This window comes from Gobio gobio, assembly GCF_949357685.1.
Source record: "Gobio gobio genome assembly, chromosome: 11".
Classification (NCBI taxonomy): Eukaryota; Metazoa; Chordata; class Actinopteri; order Cypriniformes; family Gobionidae; genus Gobio; species Gobio gobio.
Window position 1 is genome coordinate 39613418 of NC_137104.1, and position 19673 is coordinate 39633090.

The following is a 19673-nucleotide window of genomic DNA, read 5'->3' on the forward strand; positions in this document are numbered from 1 at the left end:
AGCTGTCAGAACCAATAACTTTCTAACTGTCTATTCCACCATGATGTTGTTACGGACAAAACACTTCCACTCATGCAGGAAAACACATTGAGAAAATCCCAAGAGACATGAAGGATAAGCCATCAAATTCAAGGTCGCCATGCGCCACATGGCCGCTGCACTGTTTACTCTGCCCATCTACATTCATGTCTGAATCTGACACTGGGCATTATGAGGGCCGGAGCTGCAGGGGAAAGGAAAGCGAGAGCGAGAGAGACGGAGAAAGAAGCAGTCAGACGAGATAAACAAATATGCATGTGACGAGGATAAAAGCTAACGTCAATGCACATTGAACGATGAGGAACAGTGAGGAAGATTCCTAGACACCCGGCATAAGCATGACGGTATCACGGAGAGAAGCAGCAGAAGATATGCATTGCCAAGAACCAGATGGAGGAACAACCGGACCATGGACAATCTGGCTTGACAGATCTCAAGGCCTAGGGAACGTCTTTGAGATTTTATTCTACAGCAAAAGGTAAAGGGAAAAGGTAGAGAGGGAAGAAAAAGGGACAAATAAAGGAATGTAAGCTGGAACTCTGACACACGGTGACGCTCACAGTGACTCTGATTAGGAACGAAGTCCAAGAGGCTGACTCACCTCCAGTACTGAGCCAAAAACACACGGAGAGGGGGGAGGGAAAGGAAAGACGGAGACAAAGAGGATGAGAGAAAGACCAAGACACTGAATGAAGGAAGGAACATACAGTATAACAAAGCAAAACAGAGGACAAAAGGGGGTAGGCGTAAAGAGATAAAATGACACCGAGTTAAAAGACACAGAGAGAGACTCGGAAAGAGAACTGAGTCACAGAGAGAGAGAGCACGAACTTACAGACCATCACAGTACTGATCATAAGGGTGAAGAAGGGATGACAGTAATGGATAACAGTAATGTGTATTTACACTTTACGATTGGGTTTGTTTCTATGCAAAATTTATATAAATCAAATCTACTTTTCCCAGGCTGTATGGATGCAAACAGCATCTCTTTGGCTCAAAATGGAAATTAGTGTTTGAGTTCTTAGTAAAGTTTACACACGTGGCCTGAAAAACAAGACGCATTTACACTTGACTGAGAGGCGTCCTGCATGCATTCTAAACCACTTCATGAGGTGGTCTGAGTGAGTGGCATCTCAAATGTCTTGAAGTGCATTTAAATCTTTTCATGATTATAGCAGTCATGGCATTAGTATTGAAGTGACTAGTGTAAATACCTCTAAAGTGCAAAAGACTGAACTTGGGTGAAAAAACAGGGATAGTAATGGATAGATGATGAGTATGAGAAATAGAAACCCAAGGAAAATTGGTGATTAACACATCACTTTAACATCAGTTACAATGAAATGAACAGCAGCAATTACTGTTTGGATGAGACAGCTAGTTATTAAAGTAGGACAAAGTCTGGTTTGAGAATAAAATGATATGAAAAATATCCTTTCTGTGCTATGCAAAACTGCATAATGAATTTAGGCAAATCAATATTGAAAATAAATATCAGCATACTATAACCTTGTAACTCTATATGTTTCTAATAGTTTCTTTAGCGTACGCTAGCCATAAGTAAAATTGCGAAAAATAAAATGAAGTAAAATTGCCTCCATGGATCGGATTTGTTTGTTCAGCACATCCCACAGATGCTCGATTGGATTGAGATCTGGGAAATTTGGAGGCCAAGTCAACACCTCAAACTCGTTGTTGTGCTCCTCAAACCATTCCTGAACCATTTTTGCTTTGTGGCAGGGCGCATTATCCTGCTGAAAGAGGCCACAGCCACCAGGGAAAACCGTTTCCATGAAAGGGTGTACAATGGCCTGCAACGATGCTTAGGTGGTACGTGTCAAAGTAACATCCACATGGATGGCAGGACCCAAGGTTTCCCAGCAGAACATTGCCCAAAGCATCACACCTATCTCCGCCGGCTTGCCTTCTTCCCATAGTGCATCCTGGTGCCACGTGTTCCTCGGTTAAGCAACGCATACGCACGGCCATGTGATGTAAAAGAAAATGTGATTCATCAGACCAGGCCACCTTCTTCCATTGCTCTGTGGTCCAGTTCTGATGCTCACGTGTTGGCGCTTTTGGCGGTGGACAGGGGTCAGCATGGACATCCTAACTAGTCTGCAGCTATGCAATTTGAGCTACAGTAGCTCGTCTGTTTGATCGGACCACACGGAAGTTATAGAAGTGCGAGAAAGAACTAGAGAACGTTTTATTTCATTTCATTACGGTATTGACATGTGAGGCTGAACATCTCTTCACTTGGGACTTAAAACTCACCTCTAAATGATCGGTTTATGAAGTGACCTTTAACCTAAAATTAATGGAAATCTGTAAAAGAAGCAATTGCTTCTGCTGTCTCAAATTTCGTTTGAAGGAACAGACAGGTGAAACTGGATGTCAGTGGCTTAAAATAAGGAAAGTCAAGGGGCACCAGTAGAATAAAACCTAAAAGTGTCCCGAGGATCAGTTCCCTTTATGAACAGCACTGGATGTGACGTGATGATAACACTTTTTGTAATACTGGTCCGTCATTAATGAATAACTGCACAGTGACAAAATAGTAATGCAATATTAACATTCTAGTTACTGCTATTAACTAACAAGAAACTCTGATGAACTAATTAGTAAGTATTGATGCTCAGTTGAATCAGGTAGTTCACTATTGGCTAATCAGTAACTACTCTTTTTTTTCATACCTCCCAGAGGACTACTAAGAACTACTATATACAGGTTCATAATTTATGTGAATATCCATCCATCCATCCATCTTCTTCCGCTTATCCGGGGCCGGGTCGCGGGGGCAGCAGTCTAAGCAGAGATGCCCAGACTTCCCTCTCCCTAGACACTTCCTCTAGCTCTTCCGGGGGGACACCGAGGCGTTCCAAGGCCAGCCGGGAGACATAGTCCCTCCAGCGTGTCCTTGGTCTTCCCCGGGGCCTCCTCCCGGTTGGACATGCCCGAAACACCTTCCCGGGAAGGCGTTCAGGAGGCATCCGGAACAGATGCCCGAGCCACCTCAGCTGTCCCCTCTCGATGTGGAGGAGCAGCGGCTCTACTCCGAGTTCCTCCCGAGTGACTGAGCTTCTCACCCTATCTCTAAGGGAGCGCCCAGCCACCCTGCGGAGAAAGCTCATTTCGGCCGCCTGTATCCGGGATCTTGTCCTTTCGGTCATGACCCAAAGCTCATGACCATAGGTGAGAGTAGGAACGTAGATTGACCGGTAAATCGAGAGCTTCGCCTTACGGCTTAGCTCTTTCTTCACCACGACAGACCGGTACATCGACCGCATTACTGCAGAAGCTGCACCGATCCGTCTGTCAATCTCCCGTTCCATCCTCCCCTCACTCGTGAACAAGACCCCTAGATACTTGAACTCCTCCACTTGGGGCAGGAACTCTCCACCAACCTGAAGTGGGCAAGCCACCCTTTTCCGACTGAGGACCATGGCCTCGGATTTGGAGGTGCTGATCCCCATCCCAGCCGCTTCACACTCGGCTGCAAACCGTCCCAGTGCATGCTGAAGGTCCTGGTTAGAAGGGGCCAACACGACAACGTCATCCGCAAAGAGCAGAGACGAAACCGTGTGGTCCCCAAACCTGACACCCTCCGGCCCTTGGCTGCGCCTAGAAATTCTGTCCATAAAAATTATGTACAGAACCGGCGACAAAGGGCAGCCCTGCCGGAGTCCAACATGCACCGGGAACAAGTCTGACTTACTGCCGGCAATGCGGACCAAACTCCTGCTTCGGTCATACAGGGACCGGACATATTCCCATATTCCCCCAGCACCCTCCACAGGACACCGCGAGGGACACAGTCGAATGCCTTCTCCAAATCCACAAAACAAATGTGGACTGGTTGGGAAAACTCCCATGAACCCTCCAGCACTCTGTAGAGGGTATAGAGCTGGTCCAGTGTTCCACGACCAGGACGAAAACCACACTGTTCCTCCTGAATCCGAGGTTCCACTATCGGCCGAATTCTCCTCTCCAGTACCCTGGCATAGACTTTCCCGGGGAGGCTGAGAAGTGTGATCCCCCTATAGTTGGAACACACCCTCCGGTCCCCCTTCTTAAAAAGAGGGACCACCACCCCGGTTTGCCATCCCAGAGGCACTGTCCCCGACCGCCACGCGATGCTGCAGAGGCGTGTCAGCCAAGACAGCCCCACAACATCCAGAGACTTGAGGTACTCAGGGCGGATCTCATCCACCCCCGGTGCCTGTCCACCGAGGAGTTTCTTGACCACCTCGGTGACTTCAGCTTGGGTGATGGACGAGTCCTCCTCTGAGCCCCCAGCCTCTGCTTTATGTGAATAATGTATAATTAATTCTAAAGGGAAGATCATGGTAACCTAATGTCTCAGGCAATACCACATCCTTCAGAATGAATCATTTGGACCAGTATTCTAAAGTGAACAGCAGGATAACTCCCTATAACTAAAGTCATTGTAAGCTTTTGAGGTTTTTGTAATGTTTAAGAGAATAATTGCTTCTGATGGATTTGGTTAGGTAACACTTGAGTCATTACTAGTGGGTTACCATCAGTGTTGGGTGTAATTAATTTAAGTAAGTAAGTACTGTACTTTAATTGGGCTACTTTTTCTTTGACAAAGTAAAGTAAGGGATTACTCGTATTCTTTCTGTAATTTAATACAGTTACTTTTGATGTAATTGCATTAAATGCTTTATAGACTATAGAACAATTCTATATAGGCCTAAAACAATCCCAGATAGCAATGAGTCGGCGGACCACCGGCGGTGATCCGGCGGCTGTAGAAGCGTCAGAATTGCGTAATCGCAAACACGTTTGACGGCGCACCGCCGGCGGCAGCCGCTTTTTAAAAGCGGCAGCCGGCTTCCTACCGCCTTCGTACCGCCGCCGGCCCGCAGGCAAACCGCCGTTCCGCCGCCTTTATACCAGAAGGCGGCCCGGCGGAGGCAAACGCTTTTTTCGAACGATCTGCCTCCGCTTATTGTGTAATAAATAATATATATATTTATTTATTATTCATATATTTGTAACATGCAGTTTATGATGGATAATAATTGAACAAACCAGATACATTCCCATTTGGCATTTTTATTCCACATTTCAAAGTACATTAACTGTCAATGATACAAGATAATATAAATTAAATATAACAGACAATAAATAAGCTTAAATAGGCCTATAAATAACAAAAAACATTTTTACTAAAGAACCTGCATGTTTCCAATTAAATTTTGGTTAAAAAAAAAAAAAAAAAAAACAGCCTTACAAGCAAATTATAACACTTACAATATTTGTTAATAACAAATAGGTCAGCTCTGGGATGAAAAGAATTACCATTAAATATTATATCAAATAATGAGGATATTTGGTACCAAAGAATGTGCAGGATACCAAATAAATCTAGGTATAACATCACATTTAACAAGCCATTTCTAACAATAGCATAAATGGTAATAATTTAGAGTAAAGCTCTGGAGAAGAATAGAACAGTAGTAGAACAGAACATTATAACAAGCCTGACTATGGGTTCTCCGGTTTTCCCCGACCTCCAGAATGAGGCAGCGCAAATTGGCTTATCTTCAGTGATTTCTTGTGCGCCTATATAAAGGACAAACAACCTCGCCATCCCATATCTATCCAAGGAGCTGCCTTCAAGGCAGGGTCACAGGGAATAAAAAAAAAGTAATTTCCACAGTGAACAGTGTGGATTGGGTGAGTGTAGCCTGAAACTTCTGGCTTCTTTAGGGGTCTTGATGTTACTGACTGCAGGATAAAGAAAGGGTTCCAGGTGTCAGTAGTCAGCCTAGGTGTAAGAGGTCGGCTGTGGGTCCCTCTCAGCTGTGCGGCGTCTTTTTCCACCTTCACGATCAGATGCTCCTTTCAGGTAACGCATAGCGCTAACCTGGACCGCCTCATCAGTGGCATCCTGGGTTGCCGGGTTCTTCCGGATGGCTCCTGTAGAAAATACAGATCTGTCATTCCATGTGAATGTCATAAGGCCACACACATCTACTTAAATATATAACAAATTTATATATTTATATATATATTACTTTGAACAATGGTCTTCAGGAACATGTCTCTAAAACATGCTTTATCCCCTACACCCGTCCAGGTTGTATTAATGGAAAGGTGATTAGAGAAGATACTCTAAAGCATTCGCCACACGGTTGTCTTTAGGTCCCTCCCACATTTGATTGCCAAAAACCGAAGCTGAAAATACAAAAAAGTGTTACAAATTACATATCTCTGAAGCTTCTCATACATAAATATAAAAATGTGACAGGCTGTGATTCAGACTGTAGAATATGCAGTGTACAATCTTAAATTTTACTTTTTAGATTACCCTACAGCATTATAAACAAAATCAGCACACTTACTGGAGCTCTTTATCCTGCCTCAAACTGTTGTCAAGCAACGCCAAATGGGTTGTCTAGGGGGAGTAACAGACCCCCTGGCAGGGATAACTCTCCAAAAGACACATTGGCACTGAAATGTTGCAGCATAGTGTCCATTTTGTTGTCCATGCTACGCACAACATCGCCAAACTCTCCAAGACGTCGCAGCATTAGGGTCTGATCTGCACCTACAGGGGTTCACAGAATAAAAGAATAAAGCAGTCAGTCCTGGTCCCTCAACTACTAAACTATGACATTTACAACTAGGTCTACTACATGTACAGGTGGCCCCAGTGGGAATTAAACCAACAACCACAGGTGTTGTTTGCAAGTTGTACCTGATTGCCCAGTACGAGCAAACGTCGTCAACATTGTCCCAACTTGCTTCACCTGCTCATGAAGTGAGCCGCTGTCATCCGAAGCTACAAAATGAAAGGCATTTGGTAATTTTGGACCTACATCACAGTCAAAAAAGTAAAATTTAAGAAAGAGTGCATGTTCTCACCTGCTCGTGCATTGCTTTCCCTCAGGGCTTGGTTCTCATTCTGGAAATCTACATAAAAAATATTTTATTTTAATTATATATATATATATATATATATATATATATATATATATATATATATATATATATATATATATATATATATATATAAAACAACAACTACAGGCACAATTTTCCATACTGTTAAAGTTTCCAACATCTGCAATTTCCTGTTTGTCCATCTCAACTCCTTTCAATATTCTTCTCCTTATAGCCCAATAACTAGACATTGTGACTAACAATTTATTTACCTTGAAAGCCGAAACGATTGTCCAACAATAGGTCTCTTGGATGAAGATAACCGATTGTGCTCTGGTCAAGGTATCTGCAAGAAAATGTGAACAAAACCGCATTGTTAACGTTAAATACAGAATATACAGTAGCTATGCTGTGGGGGGAAAAACTGGTCAGCCAAATGTGGAACAGTAAAATGTATTCATTCAGTGTAGTGAATCAAGTAAACTGCATTGTCCTCAAACATAATAAGTACAGCAGTTCAGAGAAATAACTCATAAATGACCTTAAATGCTAGAAGAACAGTAGCAACACAGCACATGTTAGCTAACACTTGCTAAAACTGACCTAGCAGCATGCTTGTTCGGACTAACAAAATAATTTAAATAACCTATATACATCATTCTGTTTTGTTAGAAAACACCAAAAGTTAAACTTAAGTCTTTCTAGATGTAAAGCTTTGGCTAACTTACCTACAGTAGCTAGATACATTTTAACATGTAGCACATGCTTGAACTCAGTGTGTAAAAAAGGCGAAACAGCACGTGTTAGCTAACACTGTGTATTGTGCACTATATCAGCGTGCGTGTCTGAACAAACTAATTAAAACAACCTACCGGTATATACATCAAAAATGAACATAATATTGTGTGACACAAAAAGGAAACATGTACTTACTTAAACGCTCGTAGTCGAGGATATTTTCTGATCTCCTCTCTTCAAATACTAAAACCATGTGATGAGCGGCCGCTGATGGTAAATCTGTATGTTTTACCGGTTTGTCTTCCGTCTTTTTTAGGTATACTGCCCCTCTCGGCCGGTGGAGGTACTTCTCTGTTTTTTTTTTTATTTTATTTTTATTTAAATTAGTACATGTATAGACAAGTACAATACAAAAAGTACAATGAGAGAAAAATAAAAATAATAAAGCATTGTGGTACAGTTCCGAATATGTAGAACAAAGAATAACAACAAATGTAACACTGTATATAAAATAAATAATAAAAATAAGAATTCTGAGATAGAAAATACTTTATAATATTAAGGCAGTCACATGAAATTGAAAAGCTTTCAGGTTTCTGTTTTTGTAAGCTTTTTGTTTTGCGACCTCATGTTTGAGAGGGTTTCAAATATTGTAAAAATCAGCTTTATAAGAGGTAATATTAGAGGGCTTCTTTTGAGTTATTCTTGTCTTATGAATGTAGAATTTTTCCTAAATAATTAATAATATATTTTTGTTTTTCAGAAAAATATGGGTTTTGAAAACAAAGTAAAATGTCATGAAGTTAGTTCTAATTTTTTGTCATGTCTATTTTAAAGTCAGTCCAAAAAGAAATAGAAAAAAGGGCAATACAAAAATAAGTGTTATCCTAAAATGAACTTTCAAACTTTCTTAACCCTCCTATTATGCTAAAAAAAAAAAAAAAGTATTACATCCATTATGGGTCAAATTGACCAACACTGTTTAAACACACTCGACATGCAAATAATCAAGTGAAAATTTAAATGTAATTTCCTAAACCTAACCTTATCATGGAATCAAGAGTCAAGAATCTGTTATAAACCCTAATGGCTTTGGAGCAAAAAAAAACTAATATTTGATATAATTCACATATAGGCTATTATGATTTTATAATCGCTTCAAATGTGAGAACTAGTTAAAATGCTGTCAGTTCCACTCTATTTCCCAACAAGCCAAACATAGCCAACGTGGCTGGTCGAATTTGAGAGTAGAAATCCTTGTATTTCACAGCGGCTTGCCGCCAGCCGGCCGCGGTCCATTAGGCGGAGGCAACCGCCAGAGAAAATGAAGCCGGCGGCCCGCCGGCTAGTCGGCCGCGGCATCTCGCAAGAAATGGGAGTGACGTATTCGGCGGCAAACGTTTCATCACCGCCAGCGGGACGCACCTATAGCCGACAGCTTAGGGCCGGCGGCAAAAAGAAGCCGTGCCGATATTTTTTGCTATCTGGGATAGTGGACTTAACATTGAAATTTACTGTAAAAAATTGTTGTTGGTTTAACTTTTTTTTTTTAAAGTAAGTTACCTGGTTGCCTTGACATTTTGAGTTAATTGAAATTAACAATTTGAGTTAATACAATGGAGATTGGTTTAATAAATAGAAACTCAAAATATTATGTTATCTGAACCACATCAATTATCTAAATTGATTTTTCAAAAGATAAAAAGTTGTGATAACAAATCATAAACATATTTTTTACAGTGTAATGTTAAAATGTAGGTTTTTAATTTAAGCTTCTCCCTTTAAATACTTTGGTAGGTTTCCAGAATATATATATTTTTTGGATTTTTGGATTATTTATTTGAAAGAATTAAAAGAGCAATTTCATGTATATCCTTGAGGTTGATATTGGATTTAGAATTAGAAATAAGTAATGCATTACTTTTAGAGAGAGTAATTAGTACAGTCTAATCACACTGTTGAATTCCAATTAATTACATTCTTAGAGTAACTTACCCAACACTGGTTACCATGATGTTCACTTTAGATGTTCACATGATGTTCACGTTCCAAATGAGCAACTTTGGTAGGTTTCCTTTAGAAGGATGTAGTAACACTTGAGTCATTACTATCCAAAACCATACAAAAACTTCAAAAGCTTACAATGACTTCAGTCATTATTAGGGAGTTATCATGATTTTCACTTTAGAATAATAAATAACATTCAGCAGTCGTGGCCTAATGGTTAGGCCATTATTCTGTAACCCGAAGGTTGCGGGTTCGAATCTCAGGTCCGGCATGAATTGTCGGTGGGGGGAGTGAATAACCAGTGCTCTCCTCCACCCTCTATACCACGACTGATGTGAGACCCTTGAGCAAGGCACCGAACCCCCAAACTGCTCCCCGGGCGCCGCGGCAATATGGCTGCCCACTGCTCTGGGTGTGTATTCACGGTGTGTGTGTGTTCACTACTGTGTGTGTGCACTTGGACGGGTTAAATGCAAAGCACAAATTCCAAGTATGGGTCACCATACTTGGCCACATGTCACTTAACTTCAAATAAAACATTGCTCATTAGTCATTTGTTCCTGTGTAGTTATTCATTAGTGATGGAACAGAATTCTAAAGTGTTACCGAAGTGATAAGAGATTCAAATTCACCAGAAGACATTTGAGAACTTCCTGTCTGTCACTTCCTATGCCTCAATCACCTTCTTTCTCTGCCTCCCTCCTTCAATCATCTGATTCTTTGAGGTCCTTCTCTCTCTTCTCTCTCTCTTTCTCTATCTCTCTCTCTCTCTCTGTGATTCCTCCTAAACCTTTCAATCATACTGAGCCAGTCACCTTGGACCGTGTCTGTCACCACACAAGCTAGATCATGCAATCACATGCAAACGGCACACACACACGCACGCAGGAGCATGAGATTGAGTGTGTGTGTGTGTGTGTGTGAGAGAGAGACAGAAAGGAAAGAGACCATCTGTATGTCAACTTGTCTGTCCCTCTTTCAGAGCTTGAAATTAAATCAATACAAAGAGGCATCCCTGAGTAACGCAATAGCTCAGAACAGAACAAACACGTACAGAGAGCGACCCAGTGCAAACATAGTGCCAGGAGCTGAGCCTTCCACCTGATGCACTCCCAAACACACCCACACAACATTTCTCACCCACAGTCCTGTGACAAACAAGTGCATGTGCCGTTTTGTTTATATGTACATTTATTCATTTAGCAGAAGCTTTTATCCAAAGCGAAAAACACTAGTATAAAAGAGTCAACAATATAAGATTTCAATAGTAAACTAGAACACTACACAGACAGAGTAGACAGGAACAGAAAAAAGGAGATAAAAGGGTTTTTTTATAACACACAAGCGTCTGTGATTGCACTTTCAAGCTTTCCAACACACACCTCTCTCAACTTATTGCCTTTTATACTCGCCCCTGAGACACCTACTTGGGACGGATCTATAAGGTCAGACCATTCATCATTCGGCTACAACAACAATGCTGTTACATTTCTCTGGAATACTTGATTTTGATTGGTCAGTCACAATATTCCATGGTATATATACAGGCAGGACCATCATCATGATTTTTTTATAGATAATATTCAAATCTATATAATATATTCAAGTCTTATCCCTTACCTGTTATAAAAAATATATACTAGCTTAATCCATGATAATATGTTAATGCTGACCCTTGCTGCTCAAGTACAGAAGAGTATAATTACAGCAAATTCCCAGTGAATATGTTTGACAACCTATCTAACATAACTTTAATGAGGAAAGCCTGTGAAGTGTCATTTCATGCTTGTTTACTGAAAGCTACAAAGAGGGCATTTCTGTGTTTAATACTTTGATTAGTTTAGTAGATTAGTGCAATTGCCCTTTATAATATGTCACCAGATTCAGGTTTTTCAGAAGTGCCCTTTAAAGGCTGTGTATGGTTCATTACACAATATTGTGAGAGGAACAATAGCGATGTAAGTGGTTTTATACAGGACTCCAATTAAAACATCCAAACCTGATATTTAAAAAAAAGTTTGTAAGTATAAAACAAATGCAATGCATTCTACTGTTAGCACTGAATCTCTAAAGGATTTGTGATGATTAATGTAGACTAAGAATTTTCCTATTTCTGGCTGTAGCAACAATTTGCTCTGTGAGCTCATGAAGTCAAGAATAACAAAAAAAAAATCGATAACAGGGCCTTGGTTGAGCCATTAAAAGCGTCAGTGCAACATGTCGACAGCACATAAATTTTCTCAGCTAACATGAAAAGTGTTTGCTTCACTCAAAATAAGGAGATGCACAACCACAGGCCCATATCCGGCACTTGACCCATATTATTTAGCATGCATCTTGTCCTCTCTCCTCTCCTTTTCGGTCACTGTAAAGTAGACACTATTTATAGCCAAACACACTAAATATGCCATCCACGCTCCTCTCCAGAGCACATCTCAGATAGCCAGCTAAATTCAGTGCCACAACTTGGAAAAATAAGCATTTCTATAAGAAGTGATTAAAGAGGATATAAATACAGGCTTCCCTAATTACCCAATATGTCCCGCTCTGACACTTTCTGCAATAGCTTCTTATGCGAAAGAAACCTAGACTCTGTGTCCCTGTGACATCACAGCTCAATGACAATCAAAGGTCAAATACAGCAGCATTTCTTTTTTATCACTCCATCAGCTGCTTGTGTTTGTTTTGATACTGCGCCCTCATCTTAATGGGCGTACAACATCGTAAAACACATTAAAGTGGAACAATTCGGTGTCCTCTCTCTGGGGTAGTTTGCCATCTCATGGTTACAACAGAATATCAATCGCACCAAAGCATCCGCAATTTGTCATCGACGGCTGTGTCAACGCGTACCCATTTGGCGGGAACAGGTGCCCACCGGTGTCGTTGACTTTGCAGAATTTGACCTACATGTGAGGCGCATCCAGCTCCGCGTCACACCTGAGCGCTTTTTGCGCGTGAGCGTGTAGACCCTGCACCTCTGATCCTGAAAAACACCCTCTCCTGTTAACCCCTTTCTGGCAACGCACGGATGTACGCGCTCAAACCTGTGAACTGCTGCTATTTTCACACAAACAGCTCCCGACGTGACCTTAGAACGGTGTCAGATGTGGCGTACGTTCTGGATATGCAACTATACGCTGCAAAAAATCCACTTCAGATCTTTAAAACCGCCGGGTGAACAGCACCTACCGCATGCAGGCAGACACATACGGATATCAATTCCAGACGCACTAGCGGCTCTCAAAATCAGACACCTCAATCCCGGCTTCCCACTAGCAGCGTGCCGAATCACTGTCAAAGCCTGGAGGACAAATGGCCTTTAACCAAAAGGTTTCCATAGAAACACATGTTATCCCAGAGAGGGGGGATGCGTGCGAGCGGAGCGTCGCCTATCGCTCCTCTACCCCTAGCTGGTCTCCTTTCAACCTGAAAAAGAAAAGCAATCAAAAGAGGGAGAGGGTCTTACTGATGGTGCGGGAGCCGATACAGCCCATGGTGTCTCAGCGAGGGCCGGTTTGTGAACGAGGAACGAGAGCCACCCTCTCAGCAGACATTCTCTCCTTCTCTTTCTCTCTCTCTCTCACTCCTCTTCTTCTTCTCCACGTCTCTGACTCTCCCCTCCTGTCTCTGTAAGGCTGTATGCGAGAGCAAATGTGTGTGTGTGTGCGCTTCCAACACGCTCTCGCCGTCATCCACCCTCCCTCCCTCCCTCCTTGTCTCACTGCAACCCCCTCAATACTCTGGTGAGCCGAGATATCAGAGTTAGTCAGTCACTAAGTCAGTGTGTCTGAAACGGGAGAGATCGGCGTGAAATCTCTCCCCGGCCACTTATGGTTCCTTAAATCCCTTTGTAATCAATACAAATGGTTGTAGTATCAAACAAGCTGACAGTGACATTGAGAAATGTCAATGACAACAAGAGGAAAGAGCGTTGATCAGAAGTTACACGCAATTCCCTGGAGTTCCTGGACTGAGAGGATCAATATCTTGGCTAATCGTACGGGGCATCTCTTTTCTTTGGTTCTCTCCATCATTATTTGACAATGCGGTGCATCTGTCTCCCCACCCAACTCTGCCGCCCCTCCCTTGCTCCATTTTTTCCTGTTGCGCTTCCACTCTCCAAAGCATGCACAAACATCTATTTATCTCTCTTGATACCTTAGACTCCATCCTTTCTCGCCCCTCGCGCTCAAATTGAAGAGTTTCGTACATCTATATAAAACCAGTTCATCATGATTGCTTGTCATGTCCGGTGTGTCCGTGGAGATCCGTAACCTTGAATATACCCGCACACATGCACACAAGCTGTCTGGACTGTACATGCGCACTCTCCCTGCCTCAAGCAAGCAAGGAACCTTCCTTTTGCAATTTTTTTTACAAAACAAATTCTACTTTCTCTGCATTCAGTCAGTACTGCCGAAAGAAGATCCTTTGAAGAGGAATGGAGAGGGCTAACCCAGGAGGTGTGCTTTGAATCATATTAAGGAGCATGAGACTGTGCAGCTTGAATTAGTATTCAGGAGGAGGAGGAGAGAGAGAGAGCAAGAGTGATGAGGAGAGGAAAGAAGGGATGACAGGGATAGGAGGAGGAAAGGAACGGATGAAGTATGTGTGCGTGTGGTAATATTACAGGGAGCTGTCCAGACAGATGCCGAGGTTGACTGCTTTCCCGCTTGTTGAAATGTACTACAATTCTCTAGGCATTTCCCTTTTCACTTGGTGTTATCATGTTTTAAATCAAATCTACTAATGTGTTTTCTTTTACAAAAAAAACTTTTAATTGAAGGCATTTTTTTATCCTCATAAACTTACACTTTAAAACACATATATACAAATTTTTTCTGTATAGGGAGAGAGCAGGGTACGCTGTGACATCCACAACCTAAAAAAATGTTTTGCGATGTGACCATATATTTATTTATATTTAATAATTTGTAAACTTGCAAATGACAAATATGTCATATGTCATCAAATATAATGTATATATACATACATACTCTAGATGGCGCAGGCAAATATGTTAACTCAGACACTTGCAATCATTATCATTCTCTAAAGGGGACAGCTGATTGGTTTCTGCTGTATCAGTAACCAATGAGCTTGCGTGCTCAACCTTTAAATACTTGGTTAGCATTTGCCTTAGCAGTGCAGTGCACTTTCAGAAGCCCTCCACCTTCCCCAGCTCCACCTGTATAGATCTGCTACGGGTAATTCACCTTCCCCAGCTCCACCTGTATAGATCTGCTATGGGTAATTCACGAATGCTATATTGTACCTCAGCAGCATGTCTGTCTGTGGCCTCATAGGATAGTAAAGTGTCCATCTTATGCACACATCAGAATCTCACCGGAAGTAGTAGGTCATCAGGGTACTTTTTGCTTACTCTTTTATGAGTACTGTGATTTCAGACATACTTCTTTTGTCACATACTGTTTTTTGCCTATTATATAGTAGCGAAGTATGCGATTTCGGATGGTGCCAAAATTGTTTTATTTCAAACATGTAAAATGAGGTTTTACCTCTACCTCATTTCTTCTTGTCTACAGGACAACTTAAGCAAAAGGCTTACCCTTCTCTCTTCCTAAATAGTGAGATTTTTTCTTGTAACAAAAAATATCTTCATTTGCATCCACTCTACAATCATTTAGCAACAAACCTTGTTAGCAAGATGATTTTACACAGGTTAACATACTCAAAACAATCCCCAGACAGTCAAAACAGCTTCATAAATTCAGAAACGTCGAAACGTTGCACTATATAAATGACTCTACACGAATCAATGCCTCAACTTTCCCTAACTCAAAAAAAGAAGGCGTATACCTGACGCTGAGGGAGATAAATAGAGTGGAAGAGGGAGGGAGAAGGCTCATCCTGACATCACAAAACCAACATTGGGACACCATATCATCATTTATTTATGCGCCCAACAGCTTGCCTGAAGTTACAAGAGGCTCTCTCAAAGGGTGAGTCATCCTTTTCTCACTCTCTCTTTCTCATTCTCCCTCCCTTTCTCCACCCTATCTCTCATTTTTAAAGCAGCGACTAACATCAAATTCACTTTGAGGCTGGGACTTCCTTTGTCTCTCTTGCCTATTTTATTTCTGTGTGTGTATCAAATCATCTTAACTGTATATGCACCATCTATACATTTAAAGTTGCATGCTGTCATTTAACTTAACATTATTGTTGCATGCTTTTAGGCTACAATGCATGCTTGCCATATACTGTCATTTTAATTACATAACTATAAATAGCATGTACTGACCTCCCAGTGTTCTATAGAAGGCATGATGATGGGGTAAAATGCTCTTAACAATCCCCATAGCAAACTGCAGTACAGCTGCTGCAAATCCGATTTCTTCCCTCTACATTTGCACAGTGTGAGTACATCAGCCCTGCGCTATGCCGACAAAGCTCTAATTCAGACAGAGAGCCAGGCTCCGGCCCGGATCTGCTGCCCTTGGCCACGATCAATAACTCCATGTTAGACCAAAGTAATTCAGCAGGGTTTTATTCACTCTGAACTTTTCTCTGGCCCACAGAGAATGTGAATCACCCAGCGCTCACAGCCCTGTCACTATACCTGTGTAAGGGCTATATAGTTTACTTGATCTACAAATGGGTTTGCTTCAAAGGGTCAGTTTGTGTAAAGTGTTAATCTTCTGAAGACTCCTGGGGAAACGATTGGACCTCCTTTTGCCTTCAGAACTGCCTTAACTCTTTATGGCATAGATTCAACAAGGTGCTGTAAAGATTCCTCAGAGATTTTGGTCCGTATTGACATCATATTGACAGCATCACGCAGTTGCTGCAGATTTTGGTACAGTCAAGTACAGATCTGGTGACTGTGGAGGTCATTTGAGTATACTGAACTCATTGTCATGTTCAAGAAACCAGTTTGTGATGATTTGAGCTTTGTGACTTGGCAAGTTATCCTGCTGGAAGTAGCCATTAGAAAATGGGTACACTGTGATCATAAAGGGATGGACATGGTCAGCAACAATACTCAGGTATAGGCTGTGGCATTTAAATTCTGCTCAATTGGTGCTAAGGAGCCCAAAGTGTGCCAAGAAAATATCCCCCAGACCATTACACCACCAGCAGCCTGAACCATTGATAACAAGGCAGGATAAATCCATGCTTTCATGTTGTTTACGCCAGTTAAGTTCTGACCCTACCATCTGGATGAACAGAAATCAAGACTCATCAGACCAGACAACATTTTTCCAGTCTTCTATTGTCCAATTCTGGACAGTTGAAGCCTCAGTGGCACTCAGTGCGTCTTCTGCTGCTGAAGCCCATCTGCTTCAAGGTTCGACGTGTTGAGCTTTCAGAGATGCTCTTCTGCAGATCTCGGAGTGGTTATTTGAGTTGCCGTTGCCTTTCTATCAGTTCGAACCGGTCTGGTCATTCTCCTCTGACTTCTGGCATCAACAAGGCATTTTCGCCCACAGACATCCCGCTCACTGGATGTTTTCTCTTTTTCAGACCATTCTCTGCAAACCCTAGAGATGGGTGAAAATGCATGAAAATCCAAGTAGATCAGCAGTTCCTGAAATATTCAGACCAGCCTGTCTGGCACAAACAACCATGCCATGTTCAAAGTCCCATAAATCACATTTCTTCCCCATTCTGGAGTAGACTCTTCATCACGCCACCTGTTAGTGGGTGGGATATATTAGGCAGCAAGTGAAAAAATGTTCCTCAAAGTTGATGTGTTAGAAGTAGGAAAAATGGGTAAGTGTAAGGATTTGAGCGAGTTTGACAAGGGCCAAATTGTGATGGCTAGACGACTGGGTCAGAGCATCTCCAAAACTGCAGCTCTTGTGGGGTGTTCCCGTTGTCTGCAGTGGTCAGTATCTATCAAAAGTGGTCCAAGGAAGGAACAGTGGTGAACCGGTGACAGGGTCATGGGCGGCCAAGGCTCATTGATGCACGTGGGGAGCGAAGGCTGGCCCGTGTGGTCCGATCAAACAGACGAGCTACTGTAGCTCAAATTACTCAAATTAATTCTGGTTCTGATAGAAAGGTGTCAGAACTAAGCATTGTTGCAGACCATGTACACCCTTTCATGGAAACGATATTCCCTGGTGGCTGTGGCCTCTTTCAGCAGGATAATGCGCCCTGCCACAAAGCAAAAATGATTCAGGAATGGTTTGAGGAGCACAACATTGAGCTCGAGGTGTTGACTTGGCCTCCAAATTCCGCAGATCTCAATCCAGTTGAACATCTGTGGGATGTGCTGAACAAACAAGTCCGATCCATGAAGGCCTCACCTCGCAACTTACAGGACTTAAAAGATCTGCTGTTAACATCTCGGTGCCAGATACCACAGCACACCTTCAGGGGTCTAGTGGAGTCCATGTCTCGTCAGGGCTGTTTTGGCAGCAAAATGGGTACCAACACAATATCAGGATCAGTGTAATAATATAATATAATACATAGCTGTTACTTACCAGCAAATTTTTACAATTCAGCTCATGATTGACTTGTACCTTTGGATCTTAATTTGCCAACTCAAGAGAGAAAGAAACATTCACAATATAAAGTATTTCTCGTAACCAATGTTTTGTGTCCCCTGATAGTCTCAAGCAGTAACAGTGGAAATCAAGTCACTCAAATAATATGATGGCATGCTACCCTAAATGAGCGCCATGGGCATTGTGATTATTACTCTGTCTAGGAAAGAGTGCTTGTCTTCTCCCTTCTTAATTTGCTCAAGGGAGCATAAATGCTTATTAGCATTGCCACAGTAATTTCTCCTTGAGGGAGACCCCTGACAACACTAAACAGAGAGTCCTCCCTTAATACTTCATATGATACGTGGGTGTTAGCGAGGCAAAATTATACCAGTCACAGCTAGAGGAAACTTTGTGAGCTGCTTTATCTGAACCGACATTTCTTCTGTGCCTGCTTAGGTTAAAAAAAAAAGCAAAAGGAAATTAGCATGCAAATAACGGCGTCTTAATTGTACTTTGCAAGTGATAATCTCGCTAGAGCTTAATTACGGTTCATCTACTGCTATTTTAGAAAATATGATTTAGCGGCACAGCTGATTCACAGTGGTTCACAGTCCTGAAAATATATGCAAATACAAGGCCGAGCAATTTTAAAATAAAAAGGAAGCCTGTTTAGACATGCATCGCAATTGGGAAAGCAGCAGAAATTATGTTCTTTTGGCAGTCCTGCGGGGTGATATATTGTGCCAGTTCTTGCTTAACTGAGATTGAGTATATCCTCGCCATACCGCACAACACAATCTCAAATCTTAACTGCTGTGTGTATTGTAGTCTGGCTGTCACCTTCACTTCTGTTATGTGTTTATTGGGATAATGACTGTACTGGGAGAGTCTGGCTATATAATGACACTCCCTGGAGCTCAATCTCCAGGTTCTCTCGTTAAACAGTTAGAAGACTATTGACTATTGCCCTCTTCTGGTGAAAACTGCAGACTACATGCCAGGAAAAGCTATTATAACACCAGCTCTAGATTATGCTGGTAAGGTCATGAACAACACTAAAACATCTGATTTATGATTCTGGCCCTATGATGAGAGGGAACCATTAATATCCTGTTGTCCTGAGCCCAGTACATTTTTTTTTACTTTTGATATACTCTATAGTCCTCTACAGTCCAGATTGGAATATTAGCATACTGCTTACTACATATATGAAGTATAAACTAGTATACACTGTATACATGTTTTAAAGTAGCCTAGAATGTGAAACTATTCAACTATACTATTGTCACCTGAACACAGTTGGGGAAATATGTGGACAGATGCTTCCAAAAAAAGGGGAAGTTACTTTTAGATTGTAAAATATTTGGATAAGACATTTGAGTTTGTGCAGGATTATGATGCATCAGCCAATGTGCTATTAAGGGAAATACATAGAATAATTTGCTTTTTTTTTTTTTTTTTAGATGGCCCCCTGAATAATTGAATAACTGATGACAGAAAAAAGCA

At 41.7% G+C, this 19673-nt stretch overlaps 3 protein-coding genes across 5 annotated transcripts in view; 1 reads left to right on the top strand and 2 right to left on the bottom strand.

Moving 5' to 3' along the window:
- Positions 1-13342, bottom strand: part of fam131ba (family with sequence similarity 131 member Ba) — a 40042-nt gene extending 26700 nt beyond the window's left edge. The window contains exon 1 of one of the 2 annotated variants that reach the window (XM_079828899.1): positions 13172-13342. In XM_079828899.1, the coding sequence (XP_079685025.1) occupies positions 13172-13199 (28 nt within the window). In that variant the 5' untranslated portion in view covers positions 13200-13342. The remainder of the gene's footprint in view (positions 1-13171) is intronic. The other variant, XM_079828900.1, reaches the window with a different exon arrangement.
- LOC307133598 (craniofacial development protein 2-like) overlaps positions 1-19673 on the top strand; it is a 1416430-nt gene that overhangs the window by 1083265 nt on the left and 313492 nt on the right. The gene's annotated exons all lie outside the window — the stretch shown is intronic.
- On the bottom strand, positions 5107-8225 carry LOC307134001 (uncharacterized protein). 2 transcript variants are annotated; one of them, XR_013817507.1, is made up of 7 exons: positions 7891-7985; positions 7230-7303; positions 6940-6987; positions 6773-6856; positions 6417-6622; positions 6090-6249; positions 5107-5991 (listed from the first exon to the last, which is right to left on the bottom strand). XR_013817507.1 is itself a non-coding variant. In XM_079829423.1 (7 exons), the coding sequence occupies exons 1-5, from the start codon at positions 7946-7948 to the stop codon at positions 6447-6449; spliced, it is 432 nt and encodes a 143-aa protein (XP_079685549.1). In that variant the 5' UTR covers positions 7949-8225; the 3' UTR covers positions 5107-5991; positions 6090-6249; positions 6417-6446. The 2 variants fall into 2 exon arrangements, 1 of the variants encoding a protein (XP_079685549.1); XM_079829423.1 differs by having other exon boundaries at positions 6940-6979; positions 7891-8225.